At 44.7% G+C, this 20086-nt stretch overlaps 1 protein-coding gene across 1 annotated transcript in view; it reads right to left on the bottom strand.

The window, feature by feature from the left end:
• Positions 1-20086, bottom strand: part of ABCC4 (ATP binding cassette subfamily C member 4 (PEL blood group)) — a 294246-nt gene that overhangs the window by 177589 nt on the left and 96571 nt on the right. The window contains exons 7-11 of the mRNA XM_066380684.1: positions 19416-19541; positions 18563-18812; positions 7573-7674; positions 5074-5163; positions 2961-3152 (exon numbers count right to left, since the gene is read on the bottom strand). Of these exons, the coding sequence (XP_066236781.1) occupies positions 2961-3152; positions 5074-5163; positions 7573-7674; positions 18563-18812; positions 19416-19541 (760 nt within the window). The remainder of the gene's footprint in view (positions 1-2960; positions 3153-5073; positions 5164-7572; positions 7675-18562; positions 18813-19415; positions 19542-20086) is intronic.

The raw sequence follows: 20086 nt of genomic DNA, 5'->3' as shown, positions 1-20086 counted from the left end.
GACACCTGAAAGGCAGGAAAGCCCCAGGCACTACACCCTGTGCTGCTCCAGTCAGCCCCTGAGACTGCAACAAAGGCACTGGCCCCTGGAGAGCAGGCTGAATGACAGCCACTGTCCCAACACCTGCTTTCCTCCCAAGCTGCTCAAACATGGGGGAGTAGAAAGATGGCTAACCTATGACCAGAAAGGCAAGGACCTGCAAAGAAAGGGCCTGGTACTGACCGAGGTCTTTGGAGTCTGATCTGAGCCTCAGGAATTGAACTTGATTGAGGTAAAGAGAAAATGCCTGAGATCTGTTTATTCCACATCCCACATTCCACCTTCGTCAACACCCAGTTTGAAAAATAATTCTTCCTGCCTGACCAGGTGGTGGCACAGTGGATAAAGCATCGGACTGGGATGCGGAGGACCCAGGTTCAAGACCCCAAGGTCGCCAGCTTGAGTGAAGGCTCATCTGGTTTGAGCAAAACTCACCAGCTTGGACCCAAGCTGGCTTGAGCAAGGCATTACTCGGCCTGCTGAAGGCCCATGGTCAAGGCACAGATGAGAAAGCAATCAATGAACAACTAAGGTGTCGCAATGAAAACTAATAATCGATGCTTCTCATCTCTCTCTGTTCCTGTCTGTCTGTCCCTACCTATCCCTCTATCTCTGTCTCTGTATAAAAACAAAAGCAAAATAATAATAATAATAATTCTTCCTTATATACTTTCTCAATTAATAGGCAGCAAGGCACCATGGGAAAGCACAGAATCTAGGTGAGCAGAAATGGCTCTGAACCTGAGCTGTGAGTATTGAGGTGAGTCATTTCATCTCCCTAAGCTTCAGTTTTATGAACTATACAATGAGAATGGAAACATCGAAGACACAGGTAAAATATTAAATTCATAACTTCAACCTTGAGAACATTATACTGAGTAAAATGAGTAAATCAGAAAAAGCTAAGAAGTGTGTGATTTCACACATAAGTGGGATATAAAACTGAGACTCAGGGACATAGATTAAAGTGAAGTGGTTCCCAGGCGGAAGGGAGTGCAGAGGGAGGAAGTACAGAGGGACAAACATATGGTGACAGAAAATGACTGGCCTTTGGGTGACAGGCATACAACACAACCAACAGTTCACATTCTATAGAAACGACCTGAAACCTATGTACTCTTATTGTTAGTAATCAATGTCAGCACATTCAATTTCATTTCTAAAAATATATATATATTAAATACGCATATTCCTTTGTGTGTGCACCATGTGAAAGAGAAATGATTAGCACGTGGACTCAATAAATGGGAGTTATTATTCCTGACTGACATTCATTCTCCCTCCTTTCTTACACACTAAATATACTGTCTAATAAGAATCTAGCTCATGGTACTGACTTGATGTCATTTCTAAAAACACATAATCTCTCATTAATAAAAAGCCTAGAAAAAAGAAATAAAAGTCCATTAAATAAGCAATTATGTTTTGTCCACATCATCATAAAATGCTACTCACCTGATACAATTCATGATATTCAAGCCACTGTTCAAGCAAAACTACTACTTCCTCACAAACCAGTTTGGAGCCTATATATGTTTAAACCTCTGTCCCAGCCTTCTCCACACAGCATAAAAGAATAGTTGGGTGTCCAGACTGCGCTAAACAGACCCCAGGGAAAGCCCTGGAATGCTACTAGTCACTGATTTTCATAACCCAACATGAGTAACATAGTATTTATCAGTATCTTCTTTTTTTGTTTTTTGCTGAATTATTTTCTCCCATCAGGTAAGTTCAGTTTTCATCATTCAATCATTAACTTTATTTAAATCTCAATGCACAATTAAACATTTCATCCTGCCCTTTTCTGTGACGCTCAATGTCATTTTTGGAAACAATCTCTCCCCTAATGAAATGCTGTACTATTTTTTAAAAAAATTTTATCATTCCATTTTCTTTAAATTACAAGTCAAAAACAAAGTGGAGAGAAAAACCTACAGAATGAAAGGAACAAGGGAGACAAATTAATCAAGTGCAGAGTGCAGACCTTATGTGGATTCAAATCAACGAATAACAGTATTTCTTACTGAGGTAACGAAATGTAAATACTGACTAGAACATTGATGTTATTTAGAAATTTTGGTCATTTGTTTTCAAGTGTAGTAACTTTGATGGTGTTTTTTCTTTTTTTTAAGTGAGTGAGGTACACAGACAGGAAGAGACAGGCAGGAAGGGAAAGAGATGAGAAGCATTAACTCTTAGCAGTGACACCTTAGTTGTTCATTGATTACTTTCTTATATATGCCTTGACTGGGGAGCTACAGCAGACCAAGTGACCCCTTGCTCTAGTCAGTGACCTTGGGCTCACGCTGGTGAGCCTTGCTCAAAACAGATGAGCCCGACCTCAAGCTGGCGACCTCGGGGTCTCAAACTTGGGTCCTCCGCATCCCAGTTCGACGCTCTATCCACTGCGCCACTGCCTGGTCAGGCGTTGATGGTGTTTTTTGCAACGGCTCTCTTCTGTGTCTGAGATAACTACTGAAATATTTACAGATGAACTAATATGAGGTTTGGGAACTGCCTCAGATCGTTTGGGTTGGGGTGGGGCCAGCAGGGGACAGCAAAGATGAAACTGTGGCTGACGCTGGAGAACGTGCACACGAGGCTTCATTTCACTGTTCCCTGTGCTTTTAGCAAAATGTTATAACTGTGCATTTTAAAAAGGTTAAAAGTTAATAAAATGTCACAAAACAAAACAAAACCAAAGGAAAAAAGCATTCTGTGATTGTCATTATCCAATAAGGATTAAAGCAGTAACATATGTGCATACTTATTTAGCCTGATGGCCAGCTAACAGTATTCAATAGCATTTGAATATCTTTCATGTTAAAAAGTGAAGCTTTTAACAAACCTTTTAGATGAAACCAACATTATTTATTACTACTGGAAATTCAAGTCTATGCAACTCAAAAGTCATCACTCACCTTTTTCAAGGCACAAGCCTTGATTACTTTCTCATATCTTTCCTTTTCATATTTCTTCCCAAATAATATATTACTCCTCACAGTTCCTGAAAACACCCAGGGCTGCTGAGAAACATATGCAATCCTTCCATGCACAGTGACCAGCCCCTGGGTTGGGGACAGTTCCCCCAGGACGGCACTTAACAGAGATGACTGAAACAGATTGCAAACAAACACACGTTACAGGCAACACTCAGACAGAACAAGCCACCGCGATGCAGCCTTCCCCGGCCCTGGGGTTTGGTAAATGATACAACACTGTCATTCAAAATAGGATCAAGTACAGCCCTGAAAGTTGCAATTCAAAAAGTTTAAATAATACTATTGGGTCAATGTAAACTAATGGTTGATAAGGGCTATCAATAAAGTAGAATATAGCCCTGGCCGGTTGGCTCAGCGGTAGAGCGTCGGCCTAGCGTGCGGAGGACCCGGGTTCGATTCCTGGCCAGGGCACATAGGAGAAGCGCCCATTTGCTTCTCCACCCCTCCGCCGCGCTTTCCTCTCTGTCTCTCTCTTCCCCTCCCGCAGCCGAGGCTCCATTGGAGCAAAGATGGCCCGGGCGCTGGGGATGGCTCTGTGGCCTCTGCCCCAGGCGCTAGAGTGGCTCTGGTCGCAACATGGCGACGCCCAGGATGGGCAGAGCATCGCCCCCTGGTGGGCAGAGCGTCGCCCCCTGGTGGGCGTGCCGGGTGGATCCTGGTCGGGCGCATGCGGGAGTCTGTCTGACTGTCTCTCCCTGTTTCCAGCTTCAGAAAAATGAAAAAAATAAAAAATAAAAAAAAAAAATAAAGTAGAATATAACAATTCCACTCTACCTAAAAGTTTCCCCCCAAATGAAATGCTATACTCAACAAAGGCTAATTAAGGATGTTGAGCATTCTCAACTGGCAGAGTGACCTGGCACGCTATCCATTTCATCTGTCTGATGTTTAATGCAGTTGTACCAGCAGCCAGGTACCCTTTACTTGACAGAGACTTGCTCCTGAAAAGGGATGTGTACATAATATACTGTTCACAAAAATCAGGGATTTCAAAATGAATGTGAAGCAATAAAATACCGTATTTTTTGCTCCATAAGACAACAGTTTTTTTCCCCAAAAGTGGAGGGGAAAATGCCCCTGCATTTTTTTTTTTCCCCCTGCATCTTATGGAGCAAAAAATACAGTATTTTATTAAATATTTTAACACACCATTTGGTTCAGATTTTTTTTATTTTCCTCCTTAAAACCCTAGGTGTGTCTTATGGTCAGGTGCATCTTATAAAGCGAACAATATGGTATCCCCTAACTTTTGTGAGCAGTGCACATCCAATGCTCCAGGAAAGGGTCTTTAAAGGAACTCTGAAGTGAGTCATGTTTCCCAAGAGCAAAAATGTATCATAAGAGAAACAATCCCTGTCATTTTTACAGCCTATGTTTGCACTTCTAGACTGTGTTGTTTCAGAACACACAAGACTAAGTGTGCGTGCACAGGTCCTTCAGATCTGTGACAACATACAGACAAGACACGCCTGTGCCTACATGATCAGAGAGCTTATCACACGGAGTAGAAACAATCTGTTCAAACATCTGTCTCGTCCCGCAGCCCAGCTGCTTCTGGAGGCAAAGGCGTCCAGGTCCTACAATATCTGCATCTTCTGTGCCCAGCACTGCGCCACACACATGGCTGCACCCTCATTAACTGTGCACTGACGTGACTTGGATAAGTCAGATGAGGAAAGGTTTAAAGCTTTCTGGAAGAGCCTTTACAACCTCCTGACAAAAAGAAGTCCCACTTTCTTAGTCATTCCATCCTGAACAGCTGTCACTCAGATAATTTCCTTCACAGAGATAGCCAACTCCCAGACAAACACTTCCCAACTCGAATGGCCAAGAAGAAACACATGATGTGCTCTACCCAGATTTATTTGGCCATGCAACCTTCCTGTAAAAGGGACACTCCAGAGAACACACTTTGAGAAAGGCCATTCTAGATCTACCCAACTCATACATATGTTACAGACAGCTTTGGGCTCAACCCCGGGATTTTGACATGGGATGTTGCATTAAGCTGTCAGAAGACATTACAACTTACCTTTCCTGCTCCCACAGGTCCGACCACAGCTAACAATTCACCAGGTCTGACAGTGAAAGAAAGACCTTGTAGGGTTGGGATTTCTGATGCCTACAATTAAAGTTTACAAAAAAAAGTGTCCATTTCAATAAAGCAACACAAATCACTTCACAAAGTTGAGAAAATAATGTAATAGTCATTGACACGTGCAGATCACCCACATCTTTCTCCTTCCTATTATAAAATATTGTGACCTGGAGTCCTTTTCATCTAATCATATTTCTCTGGGGGTTTGAGCCAGCTCCAGGTGCCTTCAGGAAGGCCCATTCTTTTAACATATTTTCATATGGACACAGCTCTAGATGGAGAATATAAGTAGTAGAAATGACAAGGCACCTTCTCAAAATAAACCTTCTTGACGCACACTAACTTCCTGAAAATAATATAATTAATAGAATATTCAGTGTGGAAGGTTTTAATCATTTGTTTGTCATAACTCTCGGTTTTACTCTTAGTTCATTTATTTCCACCAGGTGGCAGCATAAGCACGTGGCATGCCTGTACTTCACTAACAATTTGGAATCTCCGCTCATCTCAGTTTTCACTTGATAAAGACCCAGTCCATTCATTTCTCGAACAAGATGTCAGTCAGTGAGACCTTCCTCCACCTACCTGTTTGGCTGTCTAGTAAAGCTGGTTAGAGTCCACATCTTTCTACCTCCTCACAACTCAGCACGTGCTTCATCCTGCTTCAGCTTAGAGAGCTGTCTGTGTCCATCCCCAACCCAGGGGCTCTCTCATTCATTACCTAACCTGACAGCCCCTAATGATCCCCCAGCACGGGGCATAATCCATCCACAAGCAATGATCGCATGACAGAGCAGGGTGACGTGTACTATAATACAAGCTACAAAAATTTTTTTCTGAGAACATGTTGTTAAGGTTCTTGAAAGAACAGCTCATCTTACAATGTTGCAAAGTTTGGCACAAAAGAAATTTGGTCATGGCTCATATAAAGTGGCTGTTAGCCACCTCAGTGCTTCATCTAACTCGAAGCATTCAATAGAGTCCATTTTTATAATGAATTTAAATGGTACTTTCCATAAATGCTTAACAATGTATGACGAGTAATAGGAAGCAGGAGGCAACTCTACCATATTAAGGCAGGGCAGGTTAGGTAAGGCTACTTGCGTCCAAGTGCAAAAGGTGTAATGATGTGGTTTATATATCTGAGTATTGTTTCGCTGGAGATGGCAGATATTGAAAACCCGGAGTCTGCAGGGTTTAGACACCTGGACCATTGTAAGAGGAAGAAACAAGGTGGAGGTCGGAAGGAGTGCTGGCCTGGCACCTGTTTGCTCTTGGCTCCATTCCCTGACCTCCCCCTGCTATGATCTGACATGCCAGCTGGTGCAAACTTCCTGCGAACTCACATTGCAACTTCAGGCCCGCCCCTGGAGAGCACCCTCTGAGGACAGGGGGCAGGCGGGGCAGAAGCTGATACCCATCAGTGCCTCTACCTACTTCCAGCAGCCTTCCCATGACAGTCCCATCCCCTCTGCAGTGCCAGCACCCACAGAATAGCCCTTCACTCTGTACTGCCTACTCCTGCCGGCAGCCAGGCTCCTGGTTCTCCTCAAGACCAACCAACAAACGCACTGACCAACAAACGGACCAACCAACGAGCCCCTTTGGAAAATTCCCCTCCCCCCTGAGTCCCTGCAGCCCTAGCCATGGGACTAGATCTACCTTCCTGCCATGGCCGATTGCTCAGTCACCTGACCTGCCACCTATGTAACTGATCCTCCTGCATGCAAGTCCCTCTCCTGTGGCGTGGCTTGTTCTCCTGGCTAATCCAGACCGACAGAAGGGTATGCACAGAGGACCACGGGGCCAGGGAGAGGAGCCCTGCAGCTGTAGGGAAAGGACCCTGTACTGAATGCGCAGGTGTGAGAACTTGAGCTACTTGGTTTTCTTTTTTATCCTCCCCACTTGCCTAAATGCCATAAATAAACCAAGTACTGGAGAAATCCTTGTGATCTGGCCAGTTCTACCTGTCAGCTTGCCACAGCGTGAAACCCTTAGATTGGGGACTCACTGGAGCTTACCATGCCCGCCTGCCGCTCCTCCCTGCCCTCGACTGCCACCTCCGTAGCCAGCACCACCCAGAAGCTCAGAATAGGAGAGCCCCCTCCCCCGCAGCACAGATCCAAATCATGGCTTCATTCAGCATGTGTAAGATCATCTGATAACAAGGTAAAAAATGTACCGTCTAATCCTGTAAATTCTAACATCATAAACTCATGTCTTTTAAGTTCAAAATGTGGTCATGGGCTGATATCATACTTAACCTCCATTAACTGCAAAACTTGTTCCTGGTTTTGAAAAGTTTTATGACATACTTTTAGTAAATGAGCAAGTCACATTTGATAGCATGTGTAAAATCTCAAAATTCCCTATTAAGTCTAAGCCATCAGCTGTCTTTTAGCAGTCACGACCTTGTAACGGAGGGTTTGTTACCTTATCCCAAAAAGCAGTAAAATCTTGCACATGCACTATCGTTTTACCGTCTGATGGCAGCTGAGAGGTGCACTGCTTTATCTCATCAAGCAACAGAAAGTTCTGTGAAAAAGGGAAAAACGCAGGTTGTGTATAAACAGCAGCAACAAAGTCGCAAACAATAATAATTGCTTTCTTGGAATTTGCAAAGTAAAACTTTATTTTACACAGAGTACATATTTTACCAATTGCATTTAAAGTGTTAGTTCACATCAGAACACACAATATATAACACAGATGACCCTTGAACAACACAGGTCTAAACAGGTCCACCTGTGCATGGATTTCTTTTTCAATAAATATTGTAAAGGTATACATTTTCTCATCCTTATAATTTTCTCAATAACATTTTCTTTTCTCTACCTTATTTTACTGCAAGAATACAGTATATAATACATATAATATACAAAACATGTTAATCAACTATCTACATTATTGATAAGGCTTCCAGTCAACAGATTAGTGAAGTTTTTGTTAACTAAATTTTTTTTAACAGAGAAAGAGAGAGAGTAAGGGAGGAAATGAGAAGCATCAACTTGTTGTGTCTCTTTAGTTGTTCACTGATTGCTTCTCATATGTGCCTTAACCTGGGGCTCTAGTCAAGCCAGCGACCCCTTGGTCAAGCCAGTGACCTTGGGCTTCAAGCTAGCAGCCTTTGAACTCAAGACAGCGACCATGGGATCTTGTCTATGATTCTATGATCAAGCTAGTGACCCCACACTCAAGCTGGTGAGCCTGCACTCAAGCATGTGACCTCGAGGTTTCAAACCAGGGACCTCAGTGTCTCAGGTAGATGCTCTATCCACTGCACCACCACTAGTCAGGCTATTTTATAAGTGATTTGAGAGAGAGAGGAAGGGAGTGAGAGATAAAGAGACATCAATTTGTTCTTCCACTTATTTATGTATTCATTGGTTGATTCTTATATGTGCCCTGACCAGGTATTGAACCCACAACCTTGGTTATACTGAGACAATGCTGTAACCAACTGAAATACTAGACCAGGGCTAGTTTTGAGGGACTCAAAAATTATACACAGGGTGGGGGATGGGAGGCATAGGCCCCTCTAACCCCATTTTGTTCAATGGTCAATTGTATAAATTATAGCATAAATTTTATATATTTATATTTAATTGTATATAGTATATATAACCATATAATACATGGTATGTAGACTGTTTATATAGTATGGTATTATATTTAATACATAAAAGTATTATACATTATTATATACTATATACATATTAGTTATAGATATGAATAAAAGAGCTCATGGCCACAAGGCTATTTCTGTAACTTTCTCAACAAGTGTATCAATAACCCTGAAAAGAAAACATGGCTCCCAATTTGAACATATTTAGAACTTGGGCATTTTTATTGTCTTGCTTTTGTGTTACTAACAATAAACACAGGAGCTGGTAGAAAATGATCCCATAAGTCTTTACTTAATCCTGCCCTGTCCCAAGCACCATGTGACGTGCTAGGAACACAAAGACAGAGGCCATTCCTGGCCTCGGGGACCAAGCGTGCAGGAGCGCAGGCGGGGAGCACAAGTGGCCGAGACCCCGAAAGGAAGGCCGGGCCCCACAGTTCACTTGTTGTGACCTTTAGCCGAGCACTTGAGTACACTCTGCTTTTCTCCTCGTGCAAGACAAATCAGTGTATCACTACTTGTCACAAACTATCCTTAAAGTCATTCTTCTAAAACAAAAACATGCTTTTTAAGTTTCTACTCTTAAATAACAGCTTACAAGCAGCTTTTCACAACCACGCGTCTTTGCTTCTTAGTAAATGCCCCGTCCTCGGCAGCAGGGAGGGCCCCAGCTTCCCTGTCTTGCTGTTTTCCATACTAGTTAGGAGCGATTCAACACTATGGAGCTGAGAAAAAGTCCTGATAACCATTACAAATCTTACAGCACAATATACAGGAAAACTTCCTCTTGCTCTGCGAATGCTGGACATAATGAAAAAAGCTGTAATGGTTCAGAAACTAAATAAACAACTGAGACCACCCCCACCCTGCCCCACCCCAAATATCTCTGAACATGTGACAGACTGTTGGCTCTCCTCAAAATCCGCTCTTCTCCTCTCAGCAGTCTACAGGACGACATCTCTCCCCAGCCTCCCGGCAGCCATGTGACTAAATTCAAACTAATGGAAAATGACAATGTCCGGGAAACCTTCTTTATCCCAGTCTGGGACTTGGAGGCTGCCAGTTCGCTCAAGACTACACGCAGTGGAGTAACAAATAGTGTCTGGATCCCGGACACCACTAGCCAGGGACTTGTCATGGAATGAATTTTGTGCCCTAAAAAGCTATGTTGAAGTCCTAACTCCAGTTACCTCAAGAGGTCACTTTATTTGGAAATAGGGTCATTGAAGAAGTAATTAAGGTGTGGTCATGCCAGAGTATGTGGGGTCCTAAACCCAGTATCACAGGTATCCTTATAAGAAGAGAGGAGAGATGCAGAGACAGCCGCACAGGCAGAACACAGCCATGTGACAGAGACCGGAGTGATGTCATTACAGGCCAAGAAATGCTAAGGGCTTGCTGGCAACCACCAGCAGCCGGAAAAGCCAGGGAAGGATTCTGCCGTGCAAACTTTAGACAGATCACAGGCCCTATTAGCACCTTGTCATCAGACTTCTAGCCTCTAGAACTGTGAAAGTACAAGTCTCTGTTGTTTTAATCCACCCCTGTTTGTGGTATTTTGTCACCACAGCCCAAGGAAACCTAGATGGAAACTTACAAGGATTTTTGCCTGAGAGAAAAAGCAAGTCCTTGTGTCAGTGACTTTAACGTGGGTATTGTAGAACCCGCCAGCAAACCTAACCCTAACCCGTACAGGAGACAACTGAAATAAACATGTGAACATGTTTGAGAAAGACAAAATGGCACATTAGAAAGTCGCATGCCACTCTAAAAATCATAATTACCCTTCAAATTCTTGTCCATCACTCCACAAAGTTCTACTTCAAAAGAACTAGTAAAAACTAGAAACGAAAACTTCCACGTAGGAAAGAGAAAACGCATTCCTGGGCAGTTCTGTCAAAGACTCAGCAAGTGTGAGACACGATCTGCTCATTCACGCCTTCCCTCATCCACCCACTCATGCTCCTTAAAACTGGGCACTGCTACTCCTCCCTGTCCAAGTCCCTGTCTAGGCAAGGAGGCCGAATGGGCAGACTGTGTTGTGGTCTGGGGAGGACACCTGCACAGGCTTTAAACCCAGAACAGCCTGATTTCTCTCTGCACACCTCCTCTCCCATAGTCAACCAAGTATCAAGTCTTACCTAGTCTGCCACAATCCATCACTCTGTCCAATTCTCCATTCCTCTTGAAACAACACTCATTTCAGAATCTCACTACCGACTGTTGAAAACACTGACATAACGTTTTGGCCATCTCTCCCTACTTTCTGGTTCCTTCCCCAGCACTCCAACACTACTGAACCTATCCTAAACACAGTCACCCCCTACTGAGCTCCGTAAAACACCTCTGAGAATGTCCAACATGCTTAAAACCTTTTGGTGACCCATCAGTACCTAAGTCCATGCTCCCAAAGTGGCCTCAACCTTGATATCCTGAGTACTGATCCTACCCACCCTTCCGAGTCAATCTCAAATACTAATCTTACTAGGAAGCACATCAAAACGGCCCCAACTGGCTGCCCTCCCACCTTGGTACCCCCATAGTGATTTTGTCTCATAGAAGATAGAAATTCCCCTGGCCAGTTGGCTCAGTGGTAGAGCATCGGCCTGGCGTGCAGAAGTCCCAGGTTCGATTCCCGGCCAGGGCACACAGGAGAGGCGCCCATCTGTTTCTCCACCCCCGCCCCCTCTCCTTCCTCTCTGTCTCTCTCTTCTCCTCCTGCAGCCAAGGCTCCATTGGAGCAAAGATAGCCCGGGCGCTGGGGATGGCTCTGTGGCCTCTGCCTCAGGTGCTAGAGTGGCTCTGGTGACAACATAGTGACGCCCCGGATGGGCAGAGCATAGCCCCCTGGTGGGCAGAGCGTCGCCCCCTGGTGGGCGTGCCGGGTGGATCCCGGTCGGGCGCATGCGGGAGTCTGTCTGACTGTCTCTCCCCGTTTCCAGCTTCAGAAAAAAAAAATACAAAAAAAAAAAAAAGATAGAAACTATGTCATCACACACTTGAACAAACACAGCCTCAGTACCAACAAATGCCAAGCCTCACAGTCAGCATACCCGCTATCTACAAAAGGAATGAACAGAATATATGGTTGGTTCAACTGAGTCAAACCATTGAATACATTGCTACAGCCTTACACAGTTAACATGTAACAAGCAAAGGCAACATATGTCGTAAATCTTGCCAAACAGAATCAAATTTTGATTTTAGCTTAAGCGTATAACCATCACATTAAAACTCGTTAGCGTGTAGATATTAGGACAGAAATTTCCCACCTTAAAAAAAAAGAAAAACTATGTACGAAGTGAGGAAGTAAATCTATGGCGCATTTGTCCATAAAGAGGTCAGAGTGGAGAGAGAAGTCACTATCTTGCAGCTGGTAAAGGTGCCCGGAGAGCTGGGTGGAATTTCCTCTAGTACTCAGGCTGATGAAAAAGCTGAAATTCAATTGCCATCAGAGCCACAAAGTGCAAACCCAGAACAGGTCATGTGGGGAAGAATCAGACACTGGAACTCGAGCCAAAGAGATTTGACTTCAGAGTAGTTGCTGGGCAGAAATCTAAGCTGCTTTGGGGAAAATATAATCTCAAAGATGAATTGTACTGGTTGTAGAAGCTGCTGAAGACTTTCAGTGCTTTGAAATTAAAACAAGATCTCTTTATAATCCTATTGGCCTTATTCAATGCCAAAACCAACAGTTCTTTCTCCTCACTAAAGGAAAAATAGAACTTCTTGAGCTTGTAAATTCATAATAAGTCCTTCGTTCTCTGTACATGAAAGAGGAAATTGCCTGACCTGTGGTGGCGCAGTGGATAAAGCATCGACCTGGAAGTGCTGAGGTCGCCGGTTCGAAACCCTGAGCTTGCCTGGTCAAGGCATATATGGGAGTTGATGCTTCCAGCTCCTCCCCTCTGTCTCTCTCTCTCCTCTCTCTCTCTCCCTCTCTGTCTATCTCTCTCCCTTTCACTCTCCTCTCTAAAATGAATAAATAAAATTTAAAAGAATTTAAAAAATAAAAAAATTAAAAAAAAAAAAAAGAAAAAGAAAGAGGAAATTGAAAAGCACGTATAGAAGAGAAGGCACTACATGATAAAGCCCACAGTAGGTTTGCTGCATGGACATGGATCACAGTACCACCCCAAAGGCGGAGAATTGTGGTGGAATTGCTTCCACACACGATCGTACTGGAAGTCGCTCAAGATGGCCCAGTCTACTGAGTCCCAGGCTGCAGCAGACAGCGTGGCAGCTGGCTTCAAGAAGACAGTGTTTCCCAAGCTCTACATGCCTCCTAAACTACTGGCCGTCTACGGTCCCGCCTCCCCTAGCTCGGACGACCTATCAGTACTCGAGTACTCTGCAGGTCCTTCCTCCTCTCCTGCTGCCCTTTTCACCTTCTAACTCCACAATAACACACCAAACTGTGCGCGGGGAAAGGAAGAAAAGTAAACACTGGACCAGTTCATTATACAGTAGTCCTCTCCCCTTACCCAAGGGTTCACTTTCCATGGTCTCAGTTACCTGCAGTCAAATGCAGACCAAAAATATTAAGTGGAAAATTCCAGAAATAAACGATTATTAAGTTTTAAAACTTTGCTCCATCCTACCCAGGACGTGAATCATCCCTTGTCCAGCATCTCCACCTGACTGTGTCTCATCACACACGCACTGCATCGTCGCACACCATCCATCATAGGACGAAGGGTAAGTGCGAGGCGTGGATCTAACGGCGGGCACACCAGGTGCGCCCTGGGCCCTGACTTCTGAAGGGCCCCGCAAAACCCCAACTTTATACTTTTTTCTAATGACACACCAAGTTCGGTTTCATATGTGCAATTTTAACATTAACAGTACATAATTTTTTTTATTTATTTAAATATATGGTTAACATGCATTTTTATTTTCCCTCTCTCTTTTTCTGAAGGGGCCCAGTATCTTCTTTTGCTCCCGGGACCTCAACCGACCTTAAACTGCCTCTGGTGAGTGCAGTACAATAAGATATCTTGAGAGAAAGAGAGAGACCACATTCAGACCACATATATTATTCCAGTATATTGATATAATTGTTCCATTTTATTATCCGTTATTTTTATTAAGCTCTTACTTGCCTAATTTATAAATCAAACTTTATTACAGATATGTGTAGGGAAAAGCATAGTATACGTAGGATTCAGAACAACCACAGTCTCAGGCATCCACTAAGGGTCTTGGAAAGTATCCCCCTCAGATAAAGGGACACACACCACTGTACTTAATGCTAATTTAACTGTTAGATATTTAGGAAAGGAGACTGAATCGGGCATATGGCCCATCAGTGGGTCTTAAAGCAAGCGCCTGGGTCATCTGAAAAGCATCCCAGACTTCAATGCTCTTCTCCTACACAAATCTTGTCCCCTTCTAGTATTTCGTATTTCAATGAATCCAGGTGATTTTGTAGCAAAAATCCCAGAGCAACCTGTAATCCCTTCCTTCTGCTGAATTTCTCCCCTTCCACCATACCCGACTCAAGCTTGTTCAAATCTGACCAAGTCCCTATTCCACCCTAAACCAAACACATCGCCTAATTCCTGAACTACCTATGCCTCTTTACCTACGGCCCTGCCTACTCCGGATGCCACCCCACCTCACTGACCAGTTCCCGTAGGCTGCAGCCAGAGTGAGACCTGACAAAGCTAGAAGTCAATGCTATCCGTACGGTCCTGTGCGGTCCCCTGCTTGGGTCCCCCGTGCTCGCTCCTCTGCAGCCTCAAGCATTTTTGGTTTCTCAAACATGTGGGTCTTCGTTTTGTGCACTAAGGGTTTTTGTCACATAACTGTCCCCATGTAAATGCAAAGCATCAGCCTCCTACCTCCCCTCCCCCAACTGGCCTGCCCTTGCCCCCTCACACGCATAACTGTACAGGCAACTTCTTAAGCCTTCCCAGGAACCACTGCCACCAAAATTACACCAGCGTCTGTCTCTGCCAAAGCACCTCTAGCAGGTCTTCCCTTCCAAGGACTAAGGACAAACACACATGAACAGTGAGTTTTATCATTTTCTTCTTTATGACTGTCCCTCCCACCACTTGACAATACATAAATTCCAAGCAGGAAGGACTTCTGTGCACTTGCTGATCATCGACTATATGCATTTCAGCACAGCACCAGGCTTAAGGTAGGGCGCTCAATTCTATGCGGACTAAGTGACTGGCTGCATAAATGAATTCCATATTTGCCCACCAAAACTCTAGCATCAAACAAGACAGGTGTCTGTTCTTTTCCTCTCAAGTGACGAGTTTTAAAGTGATCTGGGTGTCTTTTTATATTTGCTAAACACATTTTGACTCTGTGTGCTTTAATCCACAGTGAGGGTGATGATTCCCAAATATGGCCTATTTCCAGGTACACAGAGGCATTTACTAACGACATAGAAATGTCAGCCAAAACCGAGGGAACTGGAATCTCACTACGGTGCGACAATTCAGTCTTAACAGGAATACCATGTGATTCCGGTGAACTAGAGCTAACTTTTTAAGAGGCTTATAGAAACCATAAGGACTATAAAAGTCTAAGATCTTATAAAGAAAAAAATTCAGTAATTATTTCAACACCACCATGAAGCAATTCGCCATGCTAAGGTCAGACCTTTCTCACCACTCACTCTGCCCTTTGTCCCGCCTTTGATGAAACTGCTGAACAGATCTGGAAATTTCTAGGCCCACCTGCTTACCAGAAACTATGCATGTGAGGGAGATCTGAGGTTACTTTCTCAAATCAAAGGTGCTTCCTTTATCAAAACACAAACTAGCTTGACAAAGTTAGCCTCAGGAAAATTCTAAGTTTTCAGTAGATCATAATTTAATGTCACGGCATACAGCGTACACGGGAAGGAATTTCAAGCCTCAGTATGATACAGTTCAGTTCCATTTTGGCAGGAAAAAAATCAAAAGTTCTACCCAAGTATTTGACAATTCCCTGAAAACTTTCTTCAGGATCCCTTTCACGCTATACTCCTTGATGTATTACATAATCCATCAGAGAATGGAAGTTATCACTTTCCACTTATTAGTGCTCCACTGTTAGGCATTCGCAGAATCCCGCCAACTTGGCAGAGCTGGACAGTTTCCTCGGTCGCACATTTTCTGAGCACCTGCTGTCTGTGGGGAGTACGAAGATGAATGAGGCACTGTATCTGCCCTGTACCAGTCTGGAGTTCCGGGAGGGAAAGAAACCCTATAGATGGCTTCACTACATGAGGTGAGGACAGAATCTCACACAGGAAGCTCAAGGAAAGAGGCGGGGATTCAAGGGGGTATGATGGTTAATGTTGTGTGTCAACCTGGCTAGGCCACAGCTCCCAAATATAATATTTATTTACTCAAACACATCCAGATGTTACAGTGAAAGTCCTTCTTAGTTGAGATTAACAATTAAATCAGTAGACTCTGAGTAAAGCAGATTACCCTCCGTAATGTGAGTGGGCCTCACCTAATCAGCTGAAGGCCTTAAGAGAAAAAAAGACTGACCCTCCTCCAAAGGAAGGAGTCTGTGTCCAGACTGCCTTTGGACTTGAGATGCATTTTAACACAAAGCCCCACAGTTTCCATTTTCTTGTTTCTCGTGACGGCCAGTGAGACTGTCTTGACTAATTTTGTTAACCAAGGAACACTGAGTGTTTCTATTTATCTCTATGGCCCTGTCTGCACAGCCCAGGAGCCAGGCTGGCAATGTCTACATTAGCACCAGGTTGAGTGGGGACACAGCTCTTCTCTTTAGAGAGCAAGATCACCAAGTCCAGACAGACTGGTTTGAGATATGCTGGTGGACACCCAGAACAAGGAAAAAACTCAGACCCAGCCCCACTACGTGCCAGGAATGCCTGACTCAAATCTCCCTCACTGTGCATTTTCCTAGCATAGACTGGGCCACCCTGGGGCTCTGCTGAGTGCCAGTTTTGCCCTGTGACTATTGTTTCAGTCAATCCAGTATTTATTTGATGTCCTTCATGTGTTCAACATGAGGCCAAGCAAAACTATCAGGCACGGTCTGCTGTCAAGTGGCTTAGAATGCCCCTGGGGAGTCAGAATCACCACATCTGAAGTGACGCGGAGCAGTGCTGTGCTGGCCTGGATGTTACTGCAAGCAAAGTCAGCATGAACAGAAGAGCCAGGAGAGGGTTGTGGGAGCTGGCCAGAGGGCTCAGGGGCACTTGCTTAAATCAAGGACGGAAGCGAAGGCAAGCTGGGGGGCTAAAAAGAGCAAACAAACACCCGGAAATGGGAATGAATGTGGCACGTGATAGAAACAAGCCCCGCCCCCTGCCAGAGCATTGGATTGTGTGCTGGGGACACACACTGCAGCCAGGTGAGTTTAAAGCTCGAGTTTAAACACTGGATTCCATAGACACAGGAAGCCTTCAGAGATCTTCCGGGCAGGCTAAATGATTAAAACAGCACTTAAGGAAACAGTCCACTTGCCAGGGGGGCTAAGAAGGCAATGTGACAAGGGTTAAGAAACCAAGGTTCTGGTTTACAAGTTGTGTGAGGACAGGCACGGCATTTCACCTATTATAGAAGCTATTTCTTTATCTGTGAAGTGGGTACACTGATGCTCGTCTCATTCAATCGTTCAGGATGAAATGAGATCAAGTGTACAGGCTTCAGGAGAACCTGGCCCCAGGCAGCCTCACAGCAGGGATCAAGGACAGGCAGAGGCGGCTGCAGCACAAACAGCACTACAGCGGCACAACTAATATGCCAAGCCACCACCTGGAAAAGTTACAGTGCACACGTAATCCATCACTATGGTCCAAGTCTATTTCTAAACGTCTTCTTTCAAATGAGGAAGCAACCGAAAAGAAATTTTGTTGAACTGCATGAATTACCCTTAATAAAGTCCCTAGTATCATAAAATATCTCAGTGTTTATGACAAGACCACCACCACCAAAGAAATACCCCAATGCTATCTGGCTTGACAAGACCTATCACTGGCGTCCACCGCTGTGGAGAAGCAGGAACAAAACCAAGCAGGTTTCTGGCCAAGCCCAGACACTCAAGCTCATGCCCAAGTCCTTGCACAGAATGATCTCATTCTCATTGTAGACATGTTCGTGAACACACAGATTCTTGTTAACACAGGGTGTGTGCCTTCACCTGGTGGGACAGCTAGTTACTGTCAACACTGGGTTAAAGTAAAGGCAACAGCGGGTATGGTGGAAATAAAAAAAAAAATTTTGAAGAGAAGCAGCCTGCTAGAGATAGGCTGGGGAAGGAGGAAAGAGTGAAATGAGAACAGGGACATAAAGGCAGAGGCCCAGAATGCATCCTGGGAACCATGTACAGTACCTATGGAGGAAAGAACCCCTTTTTAAACAGAGAGAACTAAGTGAGGCAGAGGCCGTTCATCCTGTCCAAGGAGCAGGGACTTTCCAGAAACTCCTTCCTTCATGGCTCAGGGAAGGGGAATCCCATTCACCTCAGAACGGCATGCAATCCCTACCTAGTCATTCTAGTTAGCTCAGGAGATAACATCTGTTTCCCTCTCCTGCTTTGACACATCTCAATTGCCCTGTCGTTATGACACGGACATCAAGAGCCCTTTGCCACTGTTTTCATCGCTACCCATAAATGAGCGGCAGCTCTCATGCTACGTGCGATGCAGTCCACCCAAGAACATGGGGAGAGTGTGCACGACAGTTTGGACTGACCGCAGACTCGGCCCTGAGAGTTAAACCTCACCAAACTGGGACACAGTGACTCTAAAGAAAAGGAGGTAGGACTTTACTTAAATTCCCCTCAACTTTAAAAAGTTATTTGTCACCAAACCTTGATTCTCCGGATGCTGACGATTGCCTCTGACCCCTTCTCAATGGCCGAAGGGAAGAAGAGAGTAACTGTCAACCGCACGGCCGCATAGAGTGTCACGGCCACGAAAGCACGTCTGGCTGTGATCGTGTTGCCCAGCAGCACATAGGTAGCAAAGGTCACGAAAACGATGATTTTGCTGGCAATGAAAAACGATGCCAAATTCATTCCTCTAAGGTAGGAACTTCTCAAGATCTTGGAAATTTCCTTCCTAGAAGAGAGTAGGAGATGGGTTTCAAGGGCGGCTTGAACATCAAAGCCAGGACATGAACCTAGTGCCTTTGCACGTGGTCCCTTTCTAGGCGGTGAACACGCTGAAGATAAACAATCAGCCTACAGTTCAGACTCTGGGTCTCGTTCAGACTCTGGGTCTCGCCCCACAGCGGCACCCCCCACGCCAGAACCACTTCACTCCCGGAACTAAACGCAGGCTCGATGTGGCGCCTGAACACTGTGGGTAAGACTGGGTTTGAACTTTCCTTCGTAAACATGGTTCTAGTGCCAGGCCCTCAATGACGACAGAAAGAGGCAGCCTGTCCCCTCCAGGAGCATAGAAACGCATTGCAATTGGAAAAGAGTATCAGCAACCCAAAACTTGTGAGACAGCAAGACACTGGACGGCGGCAGCCAGCACAGGCCCCAAGGGGACACCGAGAAGAGGCCTCTACCTGAGACCACTGAAAACGGGATCACAGGGGAGTCACACACATAGCTTCTGAGAGGCTGCGCCCGTCAGTCGGGCTCAGAGGAGAATGTGAATGAGAATGCTTACTATTTTTAAAAAATACGAAAATGTGTGATATATACAACTTACCTCCTCAAATTGGTAATAAGATCTGCAAATGACTTTTCCCAAGCATACATTTTTATTATTCTTATGCCAGTTATAACTTCATTCATGGTTCTGATCCGGATGTCTGTGAAAGCTGCAGTCTTACTCCTAAGGGGATAAATGTGAGAGGTGACTTATGGCGACCGTAGCCCAGTGTCCCTCACAGCAGAGGGCACAGGTGGACAGCAGGGATCAAATCATTCCCTACAGCTCTTTTTTCTCTCTCTTTTTTTTTTTTTGGACAGAAACAGAGTCAGACAGAGAGACAGACAGATAGGAAGGGAGAGAGAGATGAGAAGCATCAATTCTTCATTACAGCTCCTTGGTTGTTCATTTATTGCTTTCTCATATGTGCTTTGACTGGGGGACTACAGCAGAGCGAGTGACCTTTGGGCTCAAGCTAGCAACCATGGGATCATGTCTATGCTACCACACTCAAGCCAGCGACCCTGCGCTCAAGCAGCGACCTCAGGGTTTCAAACCTGGATCCTCCGTGTCCCAATCTGGCGCTCTATCCACTGCGCCACCGCCTAGTCAGGGCCCCTACAGCTCTTTCATAGTAATAACCGAGGTAGGTCCTACTCAAAGTACAAATGGGGAAAGACTTCAATTAGGAAGTCAACAATTCACCCCAGTTCAAAGAAGTTAATTTG

The sequence above is a fragment of the Saccopteryx leptura genome, chromosome 4 (assembly GCF_036850995.1).
Source record: "Saccopteryx leptura isolate mSacLep1 chromosome 4, mSacLep1_pri_phased_curated, whole genome shotgun sequence".
NCBI classification, from domain to species: Eukaryota; Metazoa; Chordata; class Mammalia; order Chiroptera; family Emballonuridae; genus Saccopteryx; species Saccopteryx leptura.
This window is presented reverse-complemented; position numbering and strand designations above follow the sequence as displayed.